The sequence below is a fragment of the Perca fluviatilis genome, chromosome 2 (assembly GCF_010015445.1).
Source record: "Perca fluviatilis chromosome 2, GENO_Pfluv_1.0, whole genome shotgun sequence".
Taxonomy (NCBI): domain Eukaryota; kingdom Metazoa; phylum Chordata; class Actinopteri; order Perciformes; family Percidae; genus Perca; species Perca fluviatilis.
This window is the reverse complement of record NC_053113.1, coordinates 2,741,687-2,769,026: the sequence shown is the minus strand read 5'-3', so window position 1 is coordinate 2,769,026 and position 27,340 is coordinate 2,741,687. Positions and strand designations below refer to the sequence as shown.

The following is a 27,340-nucleotide window of genomic DNA, read 5'->3' as shown; positions in this document are numbered from 1 at the left end:
ACAATTTAAGGACACAGGGAGGAATACAATCCAGTCCAGGTGCCTTCCTAACCTTCGTTCTGGCCAAAACCCTCTGGACATCCTCTTGAATGATGGTAAAACTCTGCTCATTACAAGCAGGAAAAACAACAGGTTCAACATTTCCGATTTCAAAACGACAATAAAACTCATTTATCTTCGTTTGGGAAGGATGGATAAACATTAATGATAGATCCTCCTTTAGGTTTCCAAGCGGTGATAGAATTGAACCCTTGCCACATACATTGTGGGTCCCCCTCCATAAAATGACCCTTTATCTTAGCTCCATAGGCTCGTTTAGCAGGTTTTATGGACCGCTTCAAAGAATATCTGGACAGCTTATAGCCTAAGCAGCAGCATTACCAGATTTAAAAGCCACGACCCGCTGTTGCATTTTCCTATTCACATCCGCATTGTACCACGGGTTCTGACTAGCATGCCGTTTTATTACCTTTTTTGGAACACAGCAATCAATGCAAAAGTCGATGTACCCAGTCACTGCATCACAATACTCGTCCAAGTTTTCTGAATGGAACACAGACCAATCAGTAGCATCAGAGCATCCTTGTAGTTTCACTTCACTCTCCTTTGTCCAGCACTGAACAATACATGACGGGGGTTTTGATTGTTTACTCCTCTGTATATATATGTAGGAAGAAGTAACACAGAGGCGTGATCTGACTTTCCAAAGGCTGGTCTGAGACTGGATTTATAAGCAGATTATACATTACTGTAACAGTGATCCAGGATGTGTGCTCCCCTAGTTGGATGTTTAACATGCTGATAGTAGTTGGGAAAGGCAGTTTTAAAATTACATTTATTAAAATCCCCAGCTACTATAGCCACAGCATTAACCTTGGAGTTCTAAAATTTGTGTACAATGTCACTTTATTCACTCAAGGCAACAGAAATGTCCGCCCGCGGATGTATGTAAACTCCACACAGGAACATCACCGAAAACTCCCGTGGGAGATAAAAGGGGCGGCATTTCAAAATAAGACATTCCAAGTTAACGTTGCAAGTTTTGTTCACGATGACACAATCCATGCACCAAAGTTCGTTAATTTTCAAAAACACAAACCTCCACCCTTCGATTTTCCGGTACGCTCCTTCATCCTGTCCGAACGGTGGACAGAGAAGCCCGGCGGCTGGAAAGAAGAATCCGGCACGCCGCTGTGTAGCCACGTCTCTGTCAGGCAGTACACGGAGCAGTACCGGGCTCAGGTGTACGGTGTGTGTGGCGATAACTCCGCCCAGTCCCTTCGCTCTGCTCCCATCCTCCGCGGCCCGACTCCTGGACTTGTGTGCCTCGAGTGGGGCACGCATCGAAATCAGCACACCTCAGTCCAGTATTGGCAGAACTCTTCAATTTTTCAATGCTTATTTATTAAAAACATCCAGAGAAGAAAACTGAAGGCCACTTGAACACAACAACTTACAGTACAGGCCAAAGTTTGGACAAACCTTCTCATTCAATGGGGAATGACGCAAGGAACTGTTCAGTGACACACATAACAAACATTATTTTCAGCATCTTACGGAGATATTAATAATCACTCAAATAAAACATACATAATCTGACACAAGCTAGCATTAGCTCAATTCACTATCAGGACAGTCACTTAACTTCCTGTTAGCTTAAAAGGATTAATGTTACCTTTTGTGATATTAAATTCAACACTTTAGTAATAGTATAATATTGTAAAACACATTTTTCATCCGTGAAATGTTATTCCATGTTGCTTAGTTTAGCATTTCTTTCACATGAACATCCAAAAGCAGTACAACTATCTTTTTCTGAGTCTTTAAGATCAGTTGTCTGTCCCAAGATGGCGGCGCCACAGACGCAGTTTAAACACATTAACTGTTCAAGTCATTTTTTTAGCAGTAGCAGCAGCAGCCATGTTCTGATTAAAGCTGGTCAGTTATGAAGGTTTGCTTCTTTTCTTTGTCTGAAGTAGGGTTGGGTACCGAAACTCGGTGCCAATAGGGAACCGGTGCCGACGTAAACAGTAGTAACGAGACCGAATAAGAACGAAAGTTTCGGTGCCTCATTTAGGCGCTTGACTTTACACTACACCTGACAGCATGTAACGTTAGCCTACCTTTAGCTAGCAGCTGGATTAAACACCGGTAAAATGCTGACAGCTAACGTTAAACAGTGTAAAGTGTGACTGTTTTTCACTGTGGAGGACTTCAACAGCGGGATGTAACAGTCTGCACTGCAGCGCAGCAGCTGCCGTTGTCGGAATTCATAGATATACAGTATGTTTATATGTAAATTTACATATAAACATAATAATTTGTAATGGGAAAATTACATTTAAGCACAATTCCTTATATTTTTATGTTTAATTCGTACTTTACTCCTCTCAGAAATGCTGAAAGAGTATCTCATTTCCCACATGCAGATTTTGATTCTAACTTTGTGAGACATCGAGTCTGGAACATTATGTGAGCACTGTTAGCCTGAACCGATAAAGGTACAAGGTCACCCTAAAACTCTCTAGTTTTCCCATGCCAGTTAAGATGTAACTGGGGGGTGAAAGTTATACAGGGAGGAGGTGGTGAGATGGCTCCAAGATGTCTCTTGTATTCCTCTGATTGTCTTCATGTGTATCAGATTGCCTGTCAAAATTGTAGCGTCATAATAATTTAAAAGTGCGTGTGTGCTGTCACTCTGAAGATGCATATAAGCTTAGTGTTTCTGTTCACTCATTTGAGAAACTGACTAAACTGATAAAATCTTTCTTATGTCATATAGGTGATAAACAAACAGTTGGTTTTTTGATTTCAAAGACAAATTATGTCATTTTTAGGAATAACTAATTTGGATTTCAAAGACAGAAAAGTTTGTATCAGAATTTTGTCAAATGCTTACAGATGCTATTGTAATCTGACATATTTGGGTTAAAAAGAATTAGGATTTTTGTACACAAAACATATGTTTAGGAAATATGTTTTATTGTCATCAAACTGCCCGACCAATATATAGGCCTACAAGTCCAACTGAAATGATTAGTTGCTAAATCAATTAATTGATTGACAGAAAAACTGCTTTGATCGTTTTCAGTTTCAAAAAATGTGAGGACTTTTCGATATTGCTGTTTTTTTTTACCTTAAGTACATATTTTTAATGGAATATTGGTGGTAACAGAAAATGTTTACTATAACTATCTGTATGAACCTTGTTTAATTGACTAACCCCAATGTAATAATATTTTTGAATCAATGATGACATAGATCAAACTTTGAAAAGCAGTGTTTAAATGCTCCTTCTTACAGAGGCTAAAAACAGCCAAGAAGGACACACACACACACACACACACACACACACACACACACACACACCCGAAACAATGGTAAAGATTGTTTCCAACGATTTGTCAAGTGCTAGCAACCTCTGACAATAGAAGACATGGACATGGAAGACGCTATTTGCAAAAAATATATGTAATCATTAATGTAATTTGTGTATTGTGATTAGGTTGTAATCAAAAGGGTGGAATGTAATGGGAAAATTACATTTAAGCACAATTCCTTATATTTTAATGTTTAATTCGTACTTTACTCCTCTCAGAAATGCTGAAAGAGTATCTCATTTCCCACATGCAGATTTTGATTCTAACTTTGTGAGACATCGAGTCTGGAACATTATGTGAGCACTGTTAGCCTGAACCGATAAAGGTACAAGGTCACCCTAAAACTCTCTAGTTTTCCCATGCCAGTTAAGATGTAACTGGGGGGTGAAAGTCGTACAGGGAGGAGGAGGTGAGATGACTCCAAGATGTCTCTTGTATTTCTCTGATTGTCTTCATGTGTATCAGATTGCCTGTCAAAATTGTAGTGTCATAATAATCCAAGTGCGTGTGTGTGCTGTCACTCTGAAGATGCATATAAGCCTAGTGTTTTTGTTCACTCATGTGAGAAACTGACTCCACACTGGGCTGCGGCCTTTTGTGAAATCATGTTGCTCTTATATTTGCAAATATATCTTTTTTAATAAAATACAAAAACCCAACTTGGTGTTTAGTTTCAGTCTGTCTTATTTGTTTCAATTTACTAAACTCTGAAATTTCCCCCCCTGCTGCAAAGGAAACTTCCATAACAACATACTTAAACATTTACATGTTTATATGGTCGGAATTAAACAACACAGACGGTGTTTTCACTTGCAGCAGCCGTCGTCGGAATTAAACAACACAGACAGTGCATTCACTTAAAACAGGTAGCCTCGTGGTGCATTCACAGTAATTGTAAAATACGCTTTTCCCATCTGGGGTTCAACAGCAATATACTGGTGAAATAAGTTATTGTTATTGTTATAGTTATTACATTATTATTAAATCTTTAATTTTGACCATGGCCTTAGCAATAAACAAGTCCCTGACTGTTGTTTACTACCCTTATTTTTTTCTTCTTCTTTTTTGTTAACTTTATTGAAAAGTACCGGTTTAGGCACCGTTTAGGCACCGGCACCGTTTTAAAAGTATCGATTTAGCACCGGAATCGGAAAAAAATCAAACGATACCCAACCCTAGTCTGAAGTGACAATAAACTGAATATTTCAGCAACTTGACATCACCTTAGTAAACAGTGATAAGAATTTGTGTAAATTGTATTTACCTGGGGCCTGTTGCACAAAAGTAGAATTAAGACATCCGGGATAAATGACTCAGCTGAGCTCAATGAAGCCAAAACATGTGCGTCCAGGCTTAATTGGTTGCACAAAGACCAAGCCAGGATGAGCAGACACGGATTCATTAAGCCAGGTGAAACCAATCCTGGATAGGTGCGCACTCACGGCTCACTCAAATAGACCCCGCCACAGATCACAGATTAACTGATTTACCATGGCAACTAGAGCCGCGTACTTTTCCCCGTCGGAAGCACAAATCCTCATGGAGGCATACGAGGGAAAAGATATAATTAAGAAGAAAGGCAACACCGCCTCAGTGATAAAGCAAAGAGAAAAAGCGTGGCAAAGTATTGCAGACCCGCCGAATGCGTAAGTAGTGCACAATTACACACTCACGTCACCACAAACATCACAATTACAATTCAAATATTTAATTCACATCTCCAAAAACGCAGTTGTACTGTAATTATGACACGGTTAAATTTTTAATTGAAATGCACTGCAGATATGAGTGAAATTGTGTAAAGTAACTCCATCACACTGTATAAAGCTATGATAAATTATTATTAAAGCCTTACATTATTATTTAACGTTACTACGCTCAGTACGGTTTAATCTTAGCCGTTGTACTCTGCTTCTTATGTTGTCCACCGTTTTTTTTTGTGTTTCTCCTGCTTTTATTAATGTAAAGCTGCTTTGGCAGAATGAAACAATTGTGAAAAGTGCTATATAAATACATTTTAATTGAATAAATAGATGAGCTATAATAATAATCACTTTAATTTATATAGCGCCTTTCAAAGGACCCAAGGTCGGTTGCTCACTGCACTGCAAAAATGTCTTTCTTACTTAGTATTTTTGTCTTGTTTTCAGTAAAAACTAAATATCTCAAAAAAATCTTAAATATTTTCTTGAGCAAAATTACCTAGGAAAATAAGCAAAAAAATCTGCCAGTGAAACAAGACAACTTTTCTAAAATTAAGTGTTTATGGAAAAAGTAAACTTATTTCAAGAGAATTTTTCTTATTATATTGACAGATTTTTTTATTTTTTTGCTTGTTTTAAGCACACATTTACTTAAAGTTTATATTTTTTGTCTAAACTATACTTATTTTGCTAGGTCATTTAGCAAATCAAGAAAATACATCTTTATTTAATTATTATTTTTTTTTATATTTTTACTGAAAACAAGACAAAAATACTAAGTCATTTTTTGCAGTGTGACTCCATTAAATGTTCTTGTGATAAAGAATGTGTGTGTGTGCGTGTGATGTAGATTAAACATGAACGGGCCAAAACTGACATGGCAGCAGGTCAAAATCAAATACAAGAACATTCTGCAGAATGGTATGGTCCCTGACTGATATTTAACAAAGCACAAGCATATATTGTACCCAGAAGGTGCCTGCTCACACATTGTCTGTACTGTTTTAGCAGTGAAAAAGAATACCCACAGACAAGGCACGGGTGGTGGGTCACCAAAGGCTGACCTTACCCCAGCAGAGGACATGGCCTTGGAGCTAAATAAAGGCAGGGCCCGTTTTGTCGGGGATCCCTGGGGGAAAGAGACGAGCATAGGTTCCTCCCAAGATGCCACCTGCTTCATTCAAGGTATGTCCTTCCATCTCTACATGGGATACAACCACATTCATATTGAATCAATTTGGACTGTCTGACTTTGGTTTACCTATTGCCTTGCAAGGTCTGGCAGCACTGTGTTCCTGTTAGAGCCACCAGCACAAGAACCAGACGATGCTGATCCAGTGAGTACTCCATCAAAGGCATACTGTAGGCCTGGCATGTCTTGTCTACTAGCTTCAATATGATTCCGATTAAATGTGATAGGGTGAAGGCCCCAGTGCAGCAGCAACAGCACATGATGGAGACGATGATGAGGAGGAGAATCCAGGAATCTCTCTGGATTCCGGAAGGCATGAGGTATCATGTTAAGACTGTGAAAGTACTATTTACTCTACAATGGTGAGGAGTCCTCATGAAAATCAAAAATCTATTTTTTTTACAACCTCTAATTTCTTTTACAGGACCCAGATGCTATACAGTGGGAAAACCAGCCTGGCAACATAGTGCGTATAAATAAAAGGACACCCCATCCTGCCAAATTCCAGCTGTGCTAATTGTATTGTGTTCACAGAGCTCACAAGCTATCAGAAAGGCAACCACCTCCGGCACCAAATAGAACTGGCAGACATAGACATTCAGTACAAGAAGAAAAAGATTGAAAATCTTGCACTGTAGTCCGAAATAAAAGAGGACAATTAGGAAACTGGACCTTGAAATAAAAAAACTTGAGAGGGAGGTGAGATATGCCTTCAATGTACACTGTATGCTAACTGTAACACAAATGTATTAATCATTATTTTTCTTTCCTCCCCCAGCTCCAAGAAGATGACACAGCTCAAAATAAGAGTTAGGTATATTCTCGTAAAGTCAAGTGAGCCATGACATATGAGCTCTTATTGTGAGCACACAGGACGGTAGCATCTTTATAAGGTTTTTTTTATTTTCCCAGCAATCAGTACAACCAAGTCATCGTTATAAGGCATCGCCCTCTTTTGCCCACCCCCCCCAGCACCAGGTGTGGCCACTAGCCTATATGAAGGCCCAAAATTGTGTGTTCCTTTCTGCTCTGACAATGGCATGCCCATTCTTGCGAGATGTGGTGGATGAAGAAGCACTTGTGCTGAGGAGAGCCTTCAGGCGAGAAAGGGTCTTCAGGGACCGGTTGGACCCACTGGCCTTCCCTGATGACCATCTATATGAAAGATACAGGTTTTCTGCAGATGGCATCAGGTATCTATGCAGACTACTGGGTCCCAGGATTAAGCACCGCACTGCACGGAGCCATGCACTGAGTGTGGAGCAAATGGTTTGTGTGGTCTTGCACTTTTTTGCTAGTGGAGCCTTCCTGTACTCAGTGGGGGATGCAGAACAGCTGAACAAGGCCACAATTTGCCGCACAATAAGGAGTGTGTGTCTGGCTATCAAAGCATTAGCAGATGTCTTCATCTCCTTCCCTGGCCACAGAAGACTCTGTGACATCAAAGAGGAGTTCTATAGGATTGCAGGTAAGAGGATCTACAAATTACAGGACAACTGTTAACACATAGTAGGATACTCATTACTTTGTGTGACAGGTTTCCCCAATTTCATTGGTGCAGTGGACTGCACACACATAAGGATAAAAGCCCCCTCAGGTGCAGCGCCACGAGGCCGATTTTGTGAATAGGAAATCCTTTCACAGCATTAATGTTCAGGTGAACATAACTTTTGATATTGTCCATTGACGAACACTCTGCATTGCCAGTGATGAGCATTGATTGGTGTAATATTCCTCATCTTATGATTTCAGATGGTCTGCAATGCTGACTGTGTGATCAGCAATGTTGTGGCAAAATGGCCTGGCTCAGTCCATGACTCCAGAATCTTTCGGGCCTCTGAAATCTATCAGTGCCTATCACAAGGTAAGCCACACAACCCCTATTTATAACCATCATGGCTGTGTCAAGAATATCACTGTGTTTATGAGGTAGTAATGATGAGATTTTGTGTTGACAGGTGAATTCTCTGGTGTGTTGCTGGGAAACAGGGGGTATGGCTGCCAGCCTTTTCTCCTGACACCTTTCACAGACCCCCAGGAAGCACAGCAGGCCTACAACCATGCCCATGCCAGGACCAGGGCCAGAGTTGAAATGACCTTTGGCCTCCTGAAGGCACGCTTTCACTGCCTTCACAAATTAAGGGTCAGCCCTGTTAGGGCATGTGATATTACTGTGGCTTGTGCTGTCCTCCACAATGTGTCCTGCCTGAGGAAGGAGAGGGCCCCAGAGTGCCACCAGCCATGGACTGGGACAATCCGGCAATCTTCCCTGATGACGACAGTGGTCGGCTGCTGAGGGACCAATATGTGTTGAATTATTTTAGTTAGTATGTGTGCTTTCAATTTTGGTAAAATATGTCCTGCGGTGGCAGAGGAATTTGGGGTTTTTTGGGTTCGTTTTTTTACGAATTTGGCCTCTTATGATGTTTGTGCGGTATACTGTGTGTAATACAAGGCTGCAGGGAGGCTACTGCATCCATTAATTTGTCTGTTTAGTTGATGTGTATGGATTTGTCCTGCATTCATTTTAGTGTGCAGACATGCAGGGTGTGTTATATACAGACCTTTGAATGTGTATGTATCATTTTGTATAATATGCTTTGATTCTGTGATTTCCATCTTGTAGAGTCACTGTGACTTCAGTTTCGAAAGGAGCTGATGGTTTACCTGCTTTGTTTTGTCCTTATTCAATAAAGGAACATAATGTTACACATTGTGTTTTTATATTCATATGGAATGTGTATTTGTGTATTTGTTTATATGACAGAGTACTAGGGCCACAGGAAGAAAAAGGATAAAGTCATAAATTTATGAGGCTGGTTCTTTCTGCAGAAAAGCTACATATTCTTTTTACAGTTTTGATACTTATGACAATGTGATACTTAATATTCTGGCACATCAGCATGTCTTTGTTTATGAAACCATACTGAAGTACAATTTCACGAAATGCCCCACATCTGTCATTTTAGCAACTGTCCTCCTTTAAAACAACTGGTTACAATAGTATGACTTGTCTTTTTTTCCCTCTGTGGCCCTAATATTCTATCATTTTATATATAGCCTTATAGTCTATGGGAAACTGTAAATTATCTAATGATAGCAACATCATCTAAAAATCATTATTTATCCAAAATCATTGAAATTAATGATCACAAACGTTTAAATAATGATAGTGGGTCTAGTTATATGTGATAACAATGTATAGTGAGCAGTGAAATAACTATTGGTTTCCATTTGTGGTGACTGCTGACTGACATTAGGGATGAGATTAAATAGATCCTGGAATTTAGCCTGGTCTGGAGCAGGCTAGCTCCACAGAATAAATCTCCATGGTAATTTATACCATAACATATCCTCCTGCCCCCTATCCAGCTTTAGTGCAACCGGATTACGGATCAATTGAGCCAGGATCAGCAAGATATCCTGGCTTAATCCCTTATCCTAGTTTTGTGCAACAGGCCCCAGGTGATTAATTAAGAACAACAAATACTTCTTCGTTGCAGCATTAATTAAAAAGCGCTAGCAGTTGAACCCTGAACTCAGAATATTTTATTACAGGAAAACTAACTAATTTGGAGTGAAATAAATCCCTTCAAAGGGAGGGAGTATAATGTGTAGTCCTAGCCAGGATAACATCCATGCTGTTCAGAAGATAAAGTTACTGCTGGTCAGCCTTCAATGTGGAGAGAAGATCAGAAAATAACAACACAGCTATCAGGGCATGAGGAGGAGGCAGGAGGAAACAGCTTGGCTCTGAAACATGTTCACAACGAGGCAGAGTGAACGCGCTGGTGTTTTTTAAGGCCACTACTCTGAGAAAAAATTTTCCCACATTTTTCACACCAGTAAGGCTTCTCACCAGTGTGAATGCGCTGGTGTTGTTTAAGGTTATTGCGCTGAGAAAATGTTTTACCACACAGATCACAGCTGTATGGCTTCTCTCCAGTGTGAATGCGTTGATGTCTTTTAAGGTGGCCACTCACAGAAAACGTTTCCCCACATTGTTCACACCAGTACGGCCTATCTCCAGTGTGAACACGCTGGTGAGATTTAAGGTTTTTGCTCTGAGAATAGGTTTTACCACATAGATCACAGCTGTATGGCTTCTCTTCAGTGTGAACACGCTGGTGGGATTGTAAGTTATTTAAATATATGAATGCTGCCCCGCATTGTTCACAGCTGTACGGTTTATCTCCAGTGTGAACACGTCTGTGGTTTTCTAGATGACCACTCTGAGAAAAGATTTCCCCACATTGTTCACACCAGTACGGCTTCTCTCCATTGTGAACACGCTGGTGAGATTTAAGGCTACCACTCCTAGAAAATGTTGTACCACATAGATCACAGCTGTAAGGCTTCTCTCCAGTGTGAATGCGTTGATGTTTCTTTAGGGTACTCGGTAGTGTGAAAGCTGCCCCACATTGATCACAGCTGTGTAGATTGTCTCCAGTGTGAACTCTCTGATGAATATTTAAATATCCAGATGTTGTGAAGGATTTGTCACAGTGTTGACAGTGGTGACGTTTGGGTCCCTCTCCTCCTCTCCGTTTCTATAGCAACAGACAAACAGAGAGAGAGAGAGAGAGAGAGAGAGAGAGAGAGAGAGAGAGAGAGAGAGAGAGAGAGAGAGAGAGAGTTAGTGAACAACCTTAAACCCTGGACTTGCTCTCACTCACAATTTTCAATCTTAATACAATAATTTATGACAAAATGAAGTTAAATATGTGCCGGTTGCAGACATGTTATTATGGAAGCAAATGTACTTTTCATAACTTTTATAAGTTCAGAAATATTCTACATTTTTCAGGCAAGTGTCCCCATTCAAATGATTGGCAATTTAAAAATAACACAAACCTTTCATACATTCTGGGTATTTTTCATCCTTTAAATCTCATTCAAACCTTTTGAAATGCATACATTAATTTGATGTTAAAATAAAAGGTAAAGTTCTTCTGTTTGCAGACATGTTACTATGGAAACCTTCGGGCTCTTCTCAGTGTTTCCCACAGGTTGAGAATTTACTGGTGGTGGTGTGTGGCGCAGGATGTGACGGCGCGGTGCGGGACGGCTAGGTTTAGTAATAATGGGTTCAGTTATAAACTAGTCAAACGAAGGTGAAAACAATGACTACACAACATTAACAGATCATTTAGAAAGAAAAAAACTATTTACATATTAAACAAATTAGAATAAAAGATGAAACAGATACAGATGAAAATATTGCAAAACTATCTGACACATTGAATATTGCGATAATGATATAACTTGTGATAAATTAACAGATATTAAAATGTAGCCTACTCAGTTCTGCTGCTTTCAGTATTTTGCTAAAACTGGCTTACAGTGTAGGCTACTTCTACAGTAGCAGAGGAAGACATTACTACTATATTTACCTGACAGAAAACATTGCAGATTCAGAATGTAATCACAAAATATCACAATGACAATGTGGAGTACTCAGACATTAGCCTCATGGACTCATGGCAGTGTGCTACCCATCTGGCCCGTTATGAGAGCACATATGTGTGTTCATCAACCACCAGGACCGGACTCTGTCTGTGTCTGTGTGTGTCTGTGTGTGTGTGTGTGTGTGAAAAGAGAGAGAGAGAGAGAGAGACGTGTTGTCTCATGTCGGATCGTTAAGGAATTTAACATTTCAGCAGACGTGTTCATTTCCATACAGGTTTTAGTGGCTTGACGGTTAACGGTGAAGTAGGGGATTTGATTCACAGAGTTATTTTGGAGACTCAATTAAGCCGACCCAGGGGGAGTCTGATGAAAACTGATGTATCTGCCCGGTTCAACTCTGAAGGAATAATCTCCAAGACTATGTTACGTTCTGCCAGCTCACAGCAATTTAATACAATAGCAGGAAAAGAGTCCCCCTGCTGTTCTAAAGCGTTCTGCATGTGGCGTCTGCTGATGTGCAGGTTACCTTCCACCACAAACACAGACACGCATACAGTATATACAGATATGTCTCGCTTTATAAGATAGATAGCCTGCCTATAAGTGACATCACGCTCTGTCTGCACTTGTTATCTGTGGTTATGCTTTGCATGTGTCGATTCTGAAACGTCCTTAATTTCGGGAATTGTCGTTTTTTTATTCAAAGTCAAAGACAGTCCAAAGTAGTGCAACTTTGCACAATTTTGTGAGTCTGAGGTGTTAGGTCACATTTTAGCTGCCAAAGCTCCTGCTCTTTTTTTTTTTTTTTGCCAAATGTTAACGGTTCAGCAGATAAAATACCCATAATACTATACTGTATGCAGAAAATGGCATGTCATTATTAATCTCAACACTGTTTCCTCCTAACTCCTGTTAACTCACATAAGACTAGGAATATCTAAAGTAAATTCTTGTTTGTTTTGTTTGACAGATCTTTGTTCATTTTTTTAAGTGTATTAATCCGTGTTTTGGGGTTCCTAAACATAGCCTACGGTTCTGTACTATCCATGTACATACCATAAAAGTATCGACGTTCGGTACCCAGGCCTACCAGCACAAGCACTTGTGTCACTAGAAGTGCAGCGCCGCGCTGTTGAAGTGTCTCCCATCCCTCCGTCCCTCTCCCCACGAGCATCAGTTTGATTTGAAATGCGCTGGGGACAGAGACTCATCAGGAATTACATTTCCAGAAGTGCTGGATCCAATGACGCATTCATTTTTTTTTCTCTTTCACGCCGGTCATGTTTTGAAAGACGCTGTCCTGTAGCCTACTAATGAATAAAAATGTGGTTTAATGTACGTAAACAATGATCAATGATTGCTAAATTTATCTCTAATAATGCTCCTCATAACCACCGAAAACTGTCAAAAAATCAAACCCAAAGTCCAATTATTATGGACGTTATCTGAAAGCTTTTCTACTTCAGTAGAGCCTATGGAAAAAGCTTAACATGGTTTAATGTACCTAAACAATGATCAATCATCACCAAATTTATCTCTCATATTGCTTCTCATAACCACTTAAAACTGTCAAAAAAATCTAACCCAAAGTCCAATTATTATGGACGTTATCTGACATCTGACGTGTTTCTGCTTCACATTTTCAGCAGGGCAGCGGAGCAGCTGTGGGTTGACTCCCCACGGTTCTCATGAAAAAGCTTAACGTGGTTTAATGTACCTAAATAACGATCAAACATCGCCACATTTCTGGTTAGACACATTTCAGTGGTTATGAGGAGCAATATGAGAGAGAAATTTGGTAATCATTGATCATTGTTCCTCGCCATATGCACCAATGAAGAAGAAAACGCTTTGTGAGATAACTTATATATATCGTTGGATTTCGGTTTAGTTCTTTTGACAGGCTTAAGTGTTCATTACAAGATATGGCCATGAGAAATTTGGGGATCGTTTTTTAGGTACATTAAACCACGTTAAGCTTTTTCACATTAAGCAGAATGTCCCGACAGGCAGCGTTGTGAACAGAGAAGTGTGTAACCAGCGCAGCAGCAGAGCGGCTGTGTCTGTGCCTGACCTGTGGGAATGAGATTGTTGTGGATTTTTTTGGCATTGGTCGCTCAAGAATTATATGTGTTATGGACTTTTTTTTAACTAAATTGAGCTTGAGGTTTTCAAAAAAAGTGGTGGATACAAAATGACTCATGACGAAATCTGGTAGGTACGCATACCCACTGTCCCCACCGAAATCGACACCTATGCCTCTCCACCCTTCGTCTACCCTGAAAATTCACCTCAAAACGCAAAATTTTTGTGGAACGTCAATGGGGAATAAAGACTAACAAAACAGATAACAACATTGAACACTACACAAACAGTAGTTTATTTTTTTCATTTAGGCGATTAATTTTTCCTGGTGACACAGGAGGTGCCGGATCCAATAAGAAAGGTTCCGGATCCAACGTTGGAACGTTCCGGCTCAAATTAAGCCCTGGATACAGGCACGGAAAACTGAAGGCTCAGTTATCAACCATTAGCTCTAATTAGCAGTTAGCGTCAGTTAGCTAGCTCCATTATAAAGACATGAAGCGGAGGAGACTTTCGCGAAGAGAAGTAACAACCAGACTCTGATAAATGATGTTCAGGTAGCTTTCACAGCAGCGTGGCTCTGTTGTTTCTACAGTTTTACTAGTACAGTTAATCCCATTGCAGGACCACCAGCAGCATGCTACTACTAACAATAGCCTCTCTGAGCAAGTGCAACATTGATGCTGTCATGCATTATACTAGCCTGGGTAAACCCTTACAAACTTCCGGCAAATTTGAGATTTGCTCTGCAGGTCAGTCTGGCGAAGAGCCCATTCAAACCCATTTCCAATGTCCACAAAATTGAGGCACCAATCACAACCGCTGAGGCGGGCTTTACGTGACAACGATAGCGCAGCGACGGCGAGCAGCTTTTTGTTTACATTCAACATGACGGCTACTGAAGCCGTGCTTCACGTGCTCGGCGAGCTGCAGGTCAGTGTGACATATGCCAATTTCATGCCGGTCAACGCTACAATTAACACACAATAAGTTATACGAGTTACAATTCTCAAGAATTTTCCTTTCTCTCAACTTCTCCGCCATGTGTGGCGTGTACCCGCTCGCGGTGTGAAGCGCATGTCCGTGTTATTCTTCCACATGTAGGGAACCTTGTGAGTTAACCTGCAACATGTCAGCTGTTTGGAAATTATTCAGTGTGTGTGCAGAAGATAACTAGTTTGCAATATGCAACACCTGCAAGGAGACAGTAGGGTGTGGAGGGACGACACCAAAATCACATTTTTTTTAGTTGGATATTGGATGTGAAAAGCGTCACTCGAATCGTTGGTCTGAATGGTTGAGGGACTATCCAATGCGCCCAGAGGCATTTGAGTGGCGTCCGTTGGTGACGCCCCTTTGGAAATGGATTGTGAATGAACCTTTCCCAGACCCACTCTCAGTTACAACTGAGAAGGGTCTGGTGTCAGCCAGGCTAGCATTATACAGTAAATCCAGGATAACCGATAAAGCGAGGCTTGACCTAGTCTGATCAGAGCATCCTGGTGTTCTGTGTTTCACGACGGCAAAGTCAGGCTGAGGAGGAGAGACTAGGTCGAGTCAGAATGAGGAGGAAAGACTAGGTCGAGTCAGGCTGTAGGTTGAGTAAGGCTGAGGAGGAGAGACTGGGTCGAGTCAGGCTGAGGAGGAGAGACTGGGTCGAGTCAGGCTGATGTAATTCGGATAGATGCGCGTTCACGGCTATCCACAGATTTACTGATGCTAAAATGGAGAATACGCATTGTTCAGTAGAGTTTAGATTCTCTACCTGATCCGACCCTTGGGCCAGGCCGATATTTTCCGCCGCTATCCTCGGGCCAGGCCAGGTCGGACCGGGCCCTTGATCAAGCATTTGTGTTTTTTTAATCACTACTTTATGAGCCTTATACGGTGGGGAGAAAGCTCTGCCTCTCCAGCTTCTCCCGTTGCTCTGGCTCTATGTCCTGTACTGACGTGAGTGGGAGGTAAACTGGGCTACATCGCGTCTCCCCCATCTGCAGCACTGTTCACGGCCAGTGCTTCAGCATGCAGACCGTGGGGAAGGACAGTATTAATTAGGTGATCGAGACAAGAAAGTCTCCTATATGGTTCCAGGGCTTTGTTACCCACACCATTCGGCTGAGGGAGCAGCAGTTTCTCATTCGGATCAATTTGCGATCCGTTCCATTCGGAATAAACAAACAGCGCAGTTTACATGCTTCGTCCTTGTTGCATTACCTGTATTTACTAAGATAATTCTAAACAGATTTCTGTAGTTCAAACAACTCGGAATTGTAGCTGAGAACATCAGTTATAACGGCCCATGTATTAAAAAATTGTCTGGTTTAAATCGGGCTCAAGCTCATAATTACTCATTAATTACACACTTATTCATTAATTATATGTGTCGGGCCGGGCCGGGCCGGGCTCGGATGCAACGTGCACAGGCTTGGGTAGGGTTGGGCTTGGTTTTTTGGGCCCGACCTAAGCGCTAGTGAGCAGCAGCTTCTTATGGAAGTATGATAAGGTGAAACACATTGGGCTTCATTCACCAACCTTTCTTACGAATAATGTGTTCTTAAACCCCACTTACGCACTTTTTACGAAGATTCTGACATTCACTATTTTTTTCTTATCTTGGATTTTTTCTTAGCTAACAACAGGGATGTCGTTAGGCCTATTTTAGGGGGGCTGAAGCTACCCCAAAATGTTTCTAAGCCCCCCCAAATAATAATAAGAAAAATAATAAGATTTCTTTTTTACAGTGCACTCTGTATCACCCACTACATGGAATCAATCTTCCTTCACCATTCATCGTTGGTGTTGTTGTGCACTGCAGTCTGCTATATTGTGCTATATACTGTAAAATTGTAAGTTCTTGTTAATGACTTTTACTTGCTTCACTTTAGCTACATTTACTTGAGGTAAAGATAAAGGAATATTTTAGTTGGCTATAGAAAACAATAGTCTAGCTAGTGTAAACGAGTGAAATACAAGAAATAGCTCGCCTAGTAAGGTATCCTAAGCTCTCTATTCTTTACCATTAATATAGCCTGCTTCCTCTATAGTATTAAAACAATATCAGTCCCTAAATATCATAGTGTCAAGCTTAATGCTATTGTACCAGAATAATCTTCAATTCATTGAACAAATGGATACTGGAAGATATTTTAGGAGAGAGAGAGAGAGAGAGAGAGAGAGAGAGAGAGAGAGAGAGAGAGAGAGAGACCAAGGCATAGCCTAAACTAAATTATTTCATGATATTTATTATATATGCTTGATTCTGACCAACTTAACTTTCTGCATTCCTTTGCTGTAATAAATTAAACAAGTATGTAAATGTTGCCTAAATGTAGACTAGGCTATATATGAGCATACATACATACATGCATACATACATACCTGTACATACATACATACATACATACATACATACATACATACATACATACTGGAACTTTTATTCATCTCGCCATCAGGTTATTAAATTCAGACACACTTTAAATCCTTGTCAACCATATTGCAACGAGCTAGTTCAGCATATCATGCCTGACTGGAGTAGTGTGTTTATATTTAGGAGTGGGAAGGGCATGTTGCCAGTTTCGTCATTTGGGCTGCCTTGTTGAGTGCAGCCGCACTGAGAACATTATATTTCACACAATTTAAGCTATTTAAAAAAAAGAAAAAAAAGAAATAGGATTGGTGAAACGAATCATTCTGTTTGTAACGCGCACCTAACCGAAAGCCTCGTACCGAACGGTTCAATACGAATACGTGTATCGTTACACCACGAGTAATTAAGTAGTCTTATTTTGACCTGCAACTTATCTAATAAAGAGAGGGATTAGGTATGGTATTACGTTACACACATTTACACAGGCAGATAGATAGTGGTTAAATCTTAGCCTAAAGAAGAACTCAGCAGGAGTTAACCCTCCCATGCAGCTTTGATGTATCTAAAAGCTAACTTTAGAGTTTGTAAATAAGATTTTACAAGTGAAAGTTTTGCATAGCCTCGGGGCTAAGCCTCCCCTGTCTTTCAATCCTAGTGACGTCCCTGGCTAACAACAAAATCTACCAACACTCAAGAGCACTCTTGCGCACATTCGAGTGATGATAGTTTGCTCCAAATAATTGGTTACTGCATTTTATTTAATTCTACAGTCGTTTACAATGATAGTATTGTACTGTAATGCATTTCTAATCATCTATTGAAAAAAAAAAAATCATAGTATGCAAAGAAACCCTAAGACTGCAATTACATCAGAAATGAAAACTGATTAAATCCTGCGTTATTTGGTGATTGATCGCGCTATTAATAGGGCCAAAATGCAGTGGTGGAATGTAACAATGTATAAATTCTTCGTTACTGTACTTAAGTACATTTTCACGTATCTGTACTTTAAGTGAATCAATAGTGCATACTTTTGACGTTTACTTTGTTACATTTTGCAGCATTATCTATACTTTCTACCCCACTACATTTCTACAACGTTCCGTTACATCTTCTGATCAGTTTTTTTAAATCATAGTTGCCATCTATTTCTCTCCACAGCGCCGTTTACTCCTCCGCCAGGCTGCGTAAGACGCGTTCATATCTTATTTATTTGGCTGGAGCTCTTCACATCTCCTCCCCTTTTCCGCTGCTTCACACACTTTATTTGCTTACATGGTTAAAGAAAATAAAACCTTAAAATAAATCAATGAATTAAACTAACCGCATTCTAACAACATATTTCCGTTTTAAGCTGGTTAGGATAGGAACTGTTTTTTAAAAGCCAGGCATTGTTTGTGGTAGTGGACATATTACCATTTAAAATGGTAATATGCAAATAAGATTAAGAGAATAATCTGTTATGCAAGTACTTTTCGACAACCATCTCCTGAACGCAGTCTCCTGCTTCCCAGGAGGTGCACAGGAAGTGTCATGTCCTTATATGGGAATTTGCAGGGCGTTTTCTAATGCTAATTAGGAGCAACTGACATGTGCTTTAATTTCATCATTACAAAGACGTGGGATTCATCAATCCTAATGGTGTCGGAGAAAAGATGATTTTTGTAACATTTTTAGTAACATTTAGGATTCTATTCACCCAGTTATTGACATATTACACAAATATATTTCACAGTTTGATACATGAAAATTACGTTTTGATTAACGTTAGGCTACTGCTCTGCTTTCTGCTCAAGACTCGGCTTAAAGTCATTGTTGTCATATAGCAACCAAGTGTCTCTAGCTAATTTCAGCTGCACAAGCTCCAAAATAACTAATTAGGCGGTATTTAACTCCTAATAAGACTGTAGTGATATGCCTATAGGTAGCAGTATACAGTGCTATGTAGCAGTATACAGTGCTATATTTAACTCCTAATAAGACTGTAGCGACATGCCTATAGGTAGCAGTATACAGCGCTATGTTTAACTCCTAATAAGACTGTAGAGACATGCCTATAGGTAGTAGTATACAGCGCTATGTGTATGACTTCTTCATTTGGTTACAACAAAGACAAAAGTGCTTAAAATTGTAGAAAACCACAATGTTTACTACGTGTGATGCACAACGTAGCCATCTTTGAAAGTGAACTCAGGGTCCTCTGAGTTCAGACGACTTGACGAGTCGTATATACGACCTCGGGGGCGTTCTTTTTGCAACTTCCGGGTCATAACTCCCGAAAACGACCCGTAAATCCCTTTCGGTGGACAAAAAGAATGCACCATAAGAACACAGGTGCGAACAATTCTGTTGTTTAAGAACACGTCATGAATCCAATGTAGACAATTCTTAGGGACTTTTTTAAGGACATATTTAAGAGAAAACTTAGGAAGATATGAGAATGAAGGCCCATTATTTATAAAAAGGAAACAAGGACGCTGCGATGATACAGCAAGAGAAAGCGAGGCAGAAGATCACGGACCGACTGAATGTGTAAGCAGCCTAAAAATATACATTTACTGACCACTGCTCTGAACTGAAACCGTCATAATCATACCATTCAAGGATTAGGTTACTAATCATTTACAAAATTAACAGTTGGAGCTAGGGTTGCATAATATATCATAAATGTTGCGTTAACTTGAAATGGGTAAACCTCGTGGTGCATTCAAAGTTATTTTAAAATATCCTTTTCTCATCTGTTTTTGTTGTTTAACAGCAATTTACTGGTGATATAAGTTATTGTTATGTTATTATTACATTTTTAATAAATAATTTAAATTCCTCCCGTTTTTGTGCTGTATTAATATTCATTAATGTTGAGATTAGATTTCTGGGACTCTTCAGTCTGGAGTAACCTCATTCCTTCGCTCACCTCCTCCTTCCTCTTGCTCCCTCGCTCCTCTGAGTCTCCCGAGGCCTCACTGACAACTTTCCTCTTGCCCTCCTTCTTCTTGTCGTCCTTCTCCTTGTGTTTCTGCATGTACTCGGTGATAAGGTCGGGGCAGTCCAGGTTATCATGCGGCTCCCATGTGTTATCCTCACTGGAAAGGTGAGTGCAGACAGAAGAAAATCTCCTCAGGCTTTGTTTACATTCTCACTCTAATTGCTAATTCATATTATTCCTTTTTTCTATTGCCATTTTGTGAGGTTATTTGATGGTCTGCAACTTAGTGTCAAAATAACAATATATACTATATATATATATATATATATATATAGGACCAAGAACAAGTATTAATATTAGACTCATACTTACTCTGAGAACCCCTTCCATTTCAGCAGAAACTCTACTCTTCCCTTCACCACTCTGCGGTCCAACACCTTCTCCACCACATACTCCTCCTCCACCACATACTCCTCCTTCACTGCTGCTGCTGCAGGCTGGTCCTCCTCCTCCTTCACTGCTGCTGCAGGAGGTGCTGCAGGCTGCTCCTCCTCCTCCTTCACTGCTGCTGCAGGAGGTGCTACAGGCTCCTCCTCCTCCTCCTCCTTCACTGCTGCTGCGGCAGCAGCTGCAGGAGGTGTTGCAGGCTGCTCCTCTTCCTCGGCCTTCTTTCCTGCTCCGGTCGCCAGTTTGATGTATGCTGAGGGCTCCTTTGGTAGACCCAAGCGGGAAACATGCAGAGATAATGATACAAGGGTTAGAAGAACTAATGGGAGTTGGGAGTGAATTAAATGGCACTTTTCCATTACATGGTACCTGCTCGACTCTACTAACTTTTTTGGTTTTCCATTACGAAAAAACGTACCTGCAAACAGGTACTTTTTTTAGTACCATCTCAGTCGAGGTTCCAAGCGAGCTGAGCCGATACCAAAAGGTGACGTGAAAGCGACAGAGGGGGGTGTCCTGAACAAATCCGCTATTTTTAAATAGTTCAGCCAGCTGTGTTTTTTTTTTTGCTGCCTCCAGCTTCGTTTGAAACTAAATGTGTCTTCTGGCTGTGGTAACAACAACATACCTTCGATATTCTGTGTATGTCACGTTAGGTCACGGCAGTTTACTGCGGCGCCGCTTGTTTTACAGTTCTGCGGAGGCTCCAGACAGAGCTTTTGCCGTAGCCTACGCCAAAAGTTTGGACACACTTTCTCATTCAATGCGTTTCCTTTTTATTTTCATGACTATTTACATTGTAGATTCTCACTGAATGCATCAAAACTATGAATGAACACATATGGAATTATGTACTTAACAAAAAAGTGTGAAATAACTGAAAATATGTCTTATATTTTAGATTCTTCAAAGTAGCCACCCTTTGCTTTTTTATTAATAAGGGAAAAAATTCCACTAATTAACCCTGACAAAGCGCACCTTTGAAGTGAAAACCATTTCAGGTGACTACCTCATGAAGCTCATTGAGAGACCACCAAGGGTTTGCAGAGTTATCAAAAAAAGCAAAGGGTGGCTACTTGAGGAATCTAAAATATAAGACTTGTTTTCAGTTATTTCATACTTTTTTGTTAAGTACATAATTCCATATGTGTTTATTCATAGTTTTGATGCCTTCAGTGAGAATCTACAATGTAAATAGTCATGAAAATAAGGAAACACATTGAATGAGAAGGTGTGTCCAAACTTTTGGCCTGTACTGTACACACACACATGGCCGGCTCGACGCACATACCAGCGCACAAGTATAAACATCAGGCCACTTACATAGGCTACGGTAAAAGCTCTGCGTGGAGCCTCCACAGAACTGTAAAACAAGCTCAAGTGGCCTGATGTTTTAACTTGTGCGCTGGTGTGTGCGTCGAGCCGGCATATAAGACGACAAGCCACACTGAGGCGGTACTAAAATCTGCAATGTAAAACGGACGCACAGTGTGTCGAGTCTATTTGAGGCGAGCAGGTCTCATGTAATGGAAAAACGCCATTAGTTTACCATATTTTTACTATATTAAAATGATCTGTTTGAATAGAGATGAGGAAATGATTTTGAGGTGACCATTCAATAGGACTTCAGAGTGTGAAGTATCACCTGCATTAAAACTAAAATAACTACTAAAATGTAAGCCAAAAAAGTCATTAACAGGAGCTACAAGCTACATGCAGAAATCTGTTCGTTTCGGGAAACAACAACAAACTTTGAGTTAGCGAGCTACACGCTGAAAATGACATGTTTTGAAAAACGTTTTGAACATGCAACAAGGCAGGCCTGGGGGCTGTTTCACAAAAGTAGAATTTATAAATCCAGGATAACCGATAAAGCCAGGCTTGACCTAGTCTAACTTGTGCAGCCTGGCTTGGTGCGTTTCACGAAGGCCGAGCCTGAAATCATTTGGATAGATGCGCGTTCATGCCTTTCCTTACCAGACCGCAAGGTCGACAACAGATTTACGGATGCTAAAATGGAAAATATGCATTGTTGATACTTTATACAGAGTGAGCAGCAGCTTCTTATGGAAGTAGTAGGATTAAGTTACTAATCTACTACTACATTTGAACAAATTAACAGTTTTACTCTTTGCCTTAAAAGTAAGCAGAAGATAATGTTATTCAGGAAATTTACCATGAAGATCAATTTTCTACAACACTAGAATATGATGCAAAAATATCTCTTTAACTCCGTTTCTCCCTCTCTCATGGGTTAAAATATAAATCAGCCTGTTATCAGCCTGCATTAAAATACAACACGTGCATATTGCTGATCATTTAAGTACAGTTATTATTTAAAGTTGTGACCAATATTTTTGTATAATTACTGTGACATTGTTACTGTTATATTGCTGTATGAAGACTGCTGTTGATATTGTTGTTAGAAGTTTGGTGAATATTTTACTGCAGTTGTTGAGATAATTAGAAAAGGCTGATAAAGTTGCCATATGTGTTTTAAATGGAGTCAATTACTAAGGGCAATATATAAAGTGCTGTACATGTGTACCAATGCACCTGCGGAGCTGTGGAACCCTATTGTTTTTCTAAGGATTAATCTTCTTCTTCTTATTTATTTTTTTATTATTCTTCTCTGCCTAAAACTCAGACTACAGCCTAAACCGTACATGGTGGGGGGTTGGTATTTTCAGGACTGGTCCAAAACTCTGCAAGGATCTCAGGTGCAACAACTGACCCACTTCCACCACTAGGTGGCGCTACTCCTGAGGCCAACCCTAGAGTGGGGTACTGAGGGGTCAAAGTAGGCGTGGCCTATGGGACCCATGTCTAAATTTACTACTTACACTAACGTGAACAACTTTAAATTTATAGGGTGGATAGATAATGGGTCATGGACCACACCTACCAAAAATTGCACATGTGGACCGCTAGGTGGCGCTATAATGTTTGTTTGTTTTTTGCCTTTAACTCCCACATTACACATTAGAAATCCTTACATCCACGTCTTCCTTGAATCAAGCTGAATCACATGATATAGGCCACGCCCATTTATGCTCCAAAGTTTTTTTGCAATATCGCGCAATGCACAAAACCAGCTTTTTCAAACTCGTCCTAGGCCGTGCGACGGATCAGCACAAAACCTGGTACGTAGCATCTTCAGATGGATCTGACCAAAATTTACTCAAGGAATTTTGCTATGTTAAAGTATGCGCATTTGACGACCAAACTAATTTTCCTAGCTAGCTACCACACACGTATCATATCATATCTCGACCAAATTAAATGTTATCAGCAAAGAACTTGAGATCAAGGTTCACCATCCCACTACGATGCTCTGTACCAAATTTGGTGAAGATCGGCCTTTAGGGAGTGTTATAAGCAGTGTTGGGAACGTTACTTTAAAAAAGTAATTAGTTAGTTACTCACTACTTGTTCCAAAAAGTAACTGAGTTAGTAACTGAATTACTCTATAACAAAAGTAACTTGTTAGTAGGGAAAGTATTTGCGTTACTATTAAAAAAAAGTTGCTATATGTCAAAGAATTTGGATTTTTTTTTAGCAGTTTTCACAAGTCGTAAATAAATAATAAATAAATCGATATTTATTGCACGTCGACAGACAGCAAGAGGTTTATCCTGCACTTCAAGTATTATCTTTGTAAGAAAAGTAAACAGTTACACCATATAAACTTATAAAACACATACTTTTAACAACATACCTGCCTATCATACGGTTGACTTCAGCTTGTGTCATAGGTTTTTGTTGTGAGGCAGAAAGATCTAGCTTTTTGCTGCTTGGAGGACTTTGCTCCAAGTCCTTCTTTGCTAGTGGATGGCGAGCTATCATCTGTGGTGGAGGTATCGGTGGTTTTGGCCACTAGCTTTGTAGATGCGTGTGTCGTTGTGAGATGCTTCAATAAATTAGAGTTGCTTACAACAGATGTCAACAAACTCTTTGCTCCTGGACATAATGTAGCTACACATTACATGCATGTTCTTGCCTTTGACCACAATGAATTTTAAGTAGTGCTTATATCTCAACCTTGAAAACGCCAACTTTTCATCGGATTGCTCCTGAATCGCCATCTCTGCTGCTTCCTCGAATCTGTGTTTAGCTGTTGTGTGTGGCGCGTGTGCTGGCATGTGTGTAAAAACACTGGCTCTGATTGGCTACCATGAAACATGACTGCCTTAGCCAATCATAATCATAATTTGGCCCTTTTACTCAATGTTAATGACATATTTGCAATGGGAATCTATCACAGACCTTGCAGCTCACACTTCTCAATATTTACTGTTGCTTGCCTCTTACGTTACGTTTTGGTTTTTGCTTTTGCGTTCTCCTCTGTTTTTTTTTTTACAATAAACAAACTTTTTAAGCCACCTGACAAAGTTTCCACAACCTTCACAGTGGACAAAAGTAACTGTTTTCTCTCACTTTTTCAATCCAAAATCAACACCATTCATAGGCACCGATGAAAATACTGCGCACCCACGTGTGCCAGACTGCCAGTAGGATACATTAATTTACAATTAAACATTGCAGTTGCTGATAAGTGGAAAGTCTATCATAGTGTGATTGGTTATGTCGGTGGCATTGATTCTTAATTTCCCACGAAGCTGATCGCGATAACGTGTCAGTTGAACTTTTCATCTCAACTCCAATCCTATCCGTAGATCATTGTTAAAGGTAGTCTGTATATGCATGAAGGTGAACTGTTGACCACTACGTTTGCAATGGCGACGTGGGCCCTGTCATTTAATGAATGAGCTTAAAGTGAACGTGTGTATGTGTGTTGTCTGTATCTGCTCTTTGGGTTACTTACCTTTACACAACTATAGGGCTGCAGCTATCGATTCTTTTTGTAATCGATTAATCTAGCACTTTATCGATCGATTAATCGGATCATTTTTATTTTGCGTTTTTAAACAACCAAAACTAGGAAAAAAAGCAACATTTTCAGAAAAAAGCAGCATTTGTATTGCCTACATTGCTTACAATATCATCTCTCAAAAAACTAGACATATGAAGTGCATTTAAGTGCCATATTACATTGTTTTTAAAGAATTTTTTTTCAAATGATATCAACCTCACAAACATTACATTAAGTTGTGCAACTTAACTTTCAGAACTACAAATTTCAACCTGAGACTGATCTGTATATACAGTAGTAGTAGTATTTTCATTTATATATTTGATTATGTCACACAGCTCTGTTACAATTATGCTATTAGATCGTTGATCAGCTGTTTCTCCGTGGAGAGAGAGAGAGAGAGATGCGCAACAATCAGCTGTTTTTCCGAAGGGATAGTCAATGCGTCAGCTCTTTAGATCAGATCGTGGTCACCACTACGTATTTCCTTGTCTTTGATTTTGGTAGTTATGTTTGGTGTAGTTACATCGTCCATGCGACTCTGTGATTTACTGTTGTTGGTCCGCTTCGTGGAATGGATGATTAAGTTAGACTCCATGTTTTCTGTTGAGACGCAAAAGCTCTGACGTCGTGCTATTATCGTGGTAAGCTAGTTTGATTTTGGAGTAGACACACTGTACAGAGTTTTAGTTTTAATTACGTTTGAACTGATTCCAAACTATAGAACACTTTCTGTCGTTTTCTCCGGCCTGTCTCTTCTCTTAGCCCCTCGCTATTTACGCTCTAACATGTGTCACCAGCAGCAGACTGAGCAGCGTCTGTGCGACAGTAATAATGATCCGTGTGGAAACACCGTCCGTCAGCGATACAACGTTGGTAACATTGATTTAACGAAGCTTCGAGGCAAGTCATTTTGCATCGAGGTTTTTTTGTAATCGAATTATTCGAGGTATCGTTTCAGCCCTACACAACTATTAACTAAAACAACAAGTATGTATGTAAGTATGTATTGAGTTGATGTAAATTAATGCTTTTTTTTTTTATCCGATTCATCAATTAATGGAAAAAATAATCGACAGATTAATTGATTATTAAAATAATTGTTAGTTGCATTCCTACTCCTCAGCCTGACTCAACCTAGTCTCTCCTCCTCAGCCTGGCTTGGCCTTCGTGAAACGCACCAAGCCAGGCTGCACAGATTAGACTAGGTCAAGCCTCTCTTCATCAGTTATCCTGGATTTATAAATTCTACTTTTGTGTGATACCCCCCTGAAAACTGACCTGAACATGGCTGGTATTAGAGTCCCAGTCTGCTGCTGGTCTTCTGGGGACCTTGTTGCTCCGCTGCTCCTGGTTCTGGTTGTCCTCCTCCATTCCTCTCTTGTCCTGAAATCCAGCAGATGTCCACTGGGGCTGCTGGACTCACTCTGGATTCTGTTCAGTACAAATCAAAGCACGCAGAGATATTCAGGAGCTGCTGTCTCCTCTCCTTTTCCTCACATCCACACACAACTAAAACAACAGTCGGCAAACTCAAAGCAGCGGCTGGAAAACTGTTCCATTTCCTTCCTCGCTACACAATGAACTCGGAGTAGTTTGGAGAAAACAGCATTATATTAAACTGTGAATAAATCTAAACAACTGCACAACAAAAGGTAAACATTTCTTTAAATTAAATTCACTCATAGCATTTCAGGAAAAAGGAAACTCGATAAAAAGTGATTTTGCCGACACTAGCTCCCACTATATGTGATTAAAGTGCTGCGAGCTGTAAGTTCACCACTTCTACAGAAGGCCGAAGATGACGTCATCTCGGAGACAGCTGTCTTCCTGTCTCACTCAGACTCCGTTGTTTAGGTTTGCTAACTTACACTAAGAACTTTAGGCCTACTGTCCTCAATCTGTACTTGGGTGCCGATCAAACACCAGAACTCTGGTCTGCTTGAAAACGGGGG

At 40.1% G+C, this 27,340-nt stretch overlaps 3 protein-coding genes and 1 long non-coding RNA gene across 6 annotated transcripts in view; 1 reads left to right on the top strand and 3 right to left on the bottom strand.

Moving 5' to 3' along the window:
• LOC120571130 (zinc finger protein 664-like) overlaps positions 1-27,340 on the bottom strand; it is a 181,974-nt gene that overhangs the window by 23,819 nt on the left and 130,815 nt on the right. The gene's annotated exons all lie outside the window — the stretch shown is intronic.
• LOC120571388 (chromobox protein homolog 1-like) overlaps positions 1-27,340 on the bottom strand; it is a 73,533-nt gene that overhangs the window by 16,182 nt on the left and 30,011 nt on the right. The window contains exons 5-6 of one of the 2 annotated variants that reach the window (XM_039820326.1): positions 26,667-26,819; positions 10,778-10,825 (exon numbers count right to left, since the gene is read on the bottom strand). In XM_039820326.1, coding sequence (XP_039676260.1) covers positions 26,808-26,819 — 12 coding nt within the window. In that variant the 3' untranslated portion in view covers positions 10,778-10,825; positions 26,667-26,807. Of the gene's footprint in view, positions 1-10,777; positions 10,826-26,666; positions 26,820-27,340 lie in introns of those variants that run through there. The other variant, XM_039820318.1, reaches the window with a different exon arrangement.
• LOC120571726 lies at positions 7,887-8,259 on the top strand. The gene is made up of 3 exons (XR_005641279.1): positions 7,887-7,932; positions 8,028-8,139; positions 8,234-8,259. It is a non-coding gene; the product is annotated as an uncharacterized LOC120571726 (long non-coding RNA).
• LOC120544561 (zinc finger protein 239-like) lies at positions 9,096-26,674 on the bottom strand. Its single transcript, XM_039778428.1, has 4 exons — positions 26,667-26,674; positions 20,104-20,222; positions 14,685-14,739; positions 9,096-10,715 (listed from the first exon to the last, which is right to left on the bottom strand). The coding sequence occupies exons 1-4, from the start codon at positions 26,672-26,674 to the stop codon at positions 10,040-10,042; spliced, it is 858 nt and encodes a 285-aa protein (XP_039634362.1). The 3' UTR covers positions 9,096-10,039.

What these genes read in the sequence shown, in the direction of transcription:
- LOC120544561 (XM_039778428.1), bottom strand. An exon ending in GGGCAAGAGGAAAGTTGTCA is followed by an intron (nt 14,740 to 20,103) that starts GTGAGGCCTCGG and finishes TGTTAATTGTAG; the next exon opens with CGTTGACCGGCATGAAATTG. An exon ending in ACCTGCAGCTCGCCGAGCAC is followed by an intron (nt 10,716 to 14,684) that starts GTGAAGCACGGC and finishes CACTGGAGACAA; the next exon opens with TCTACACAGCTGTGATCAAT.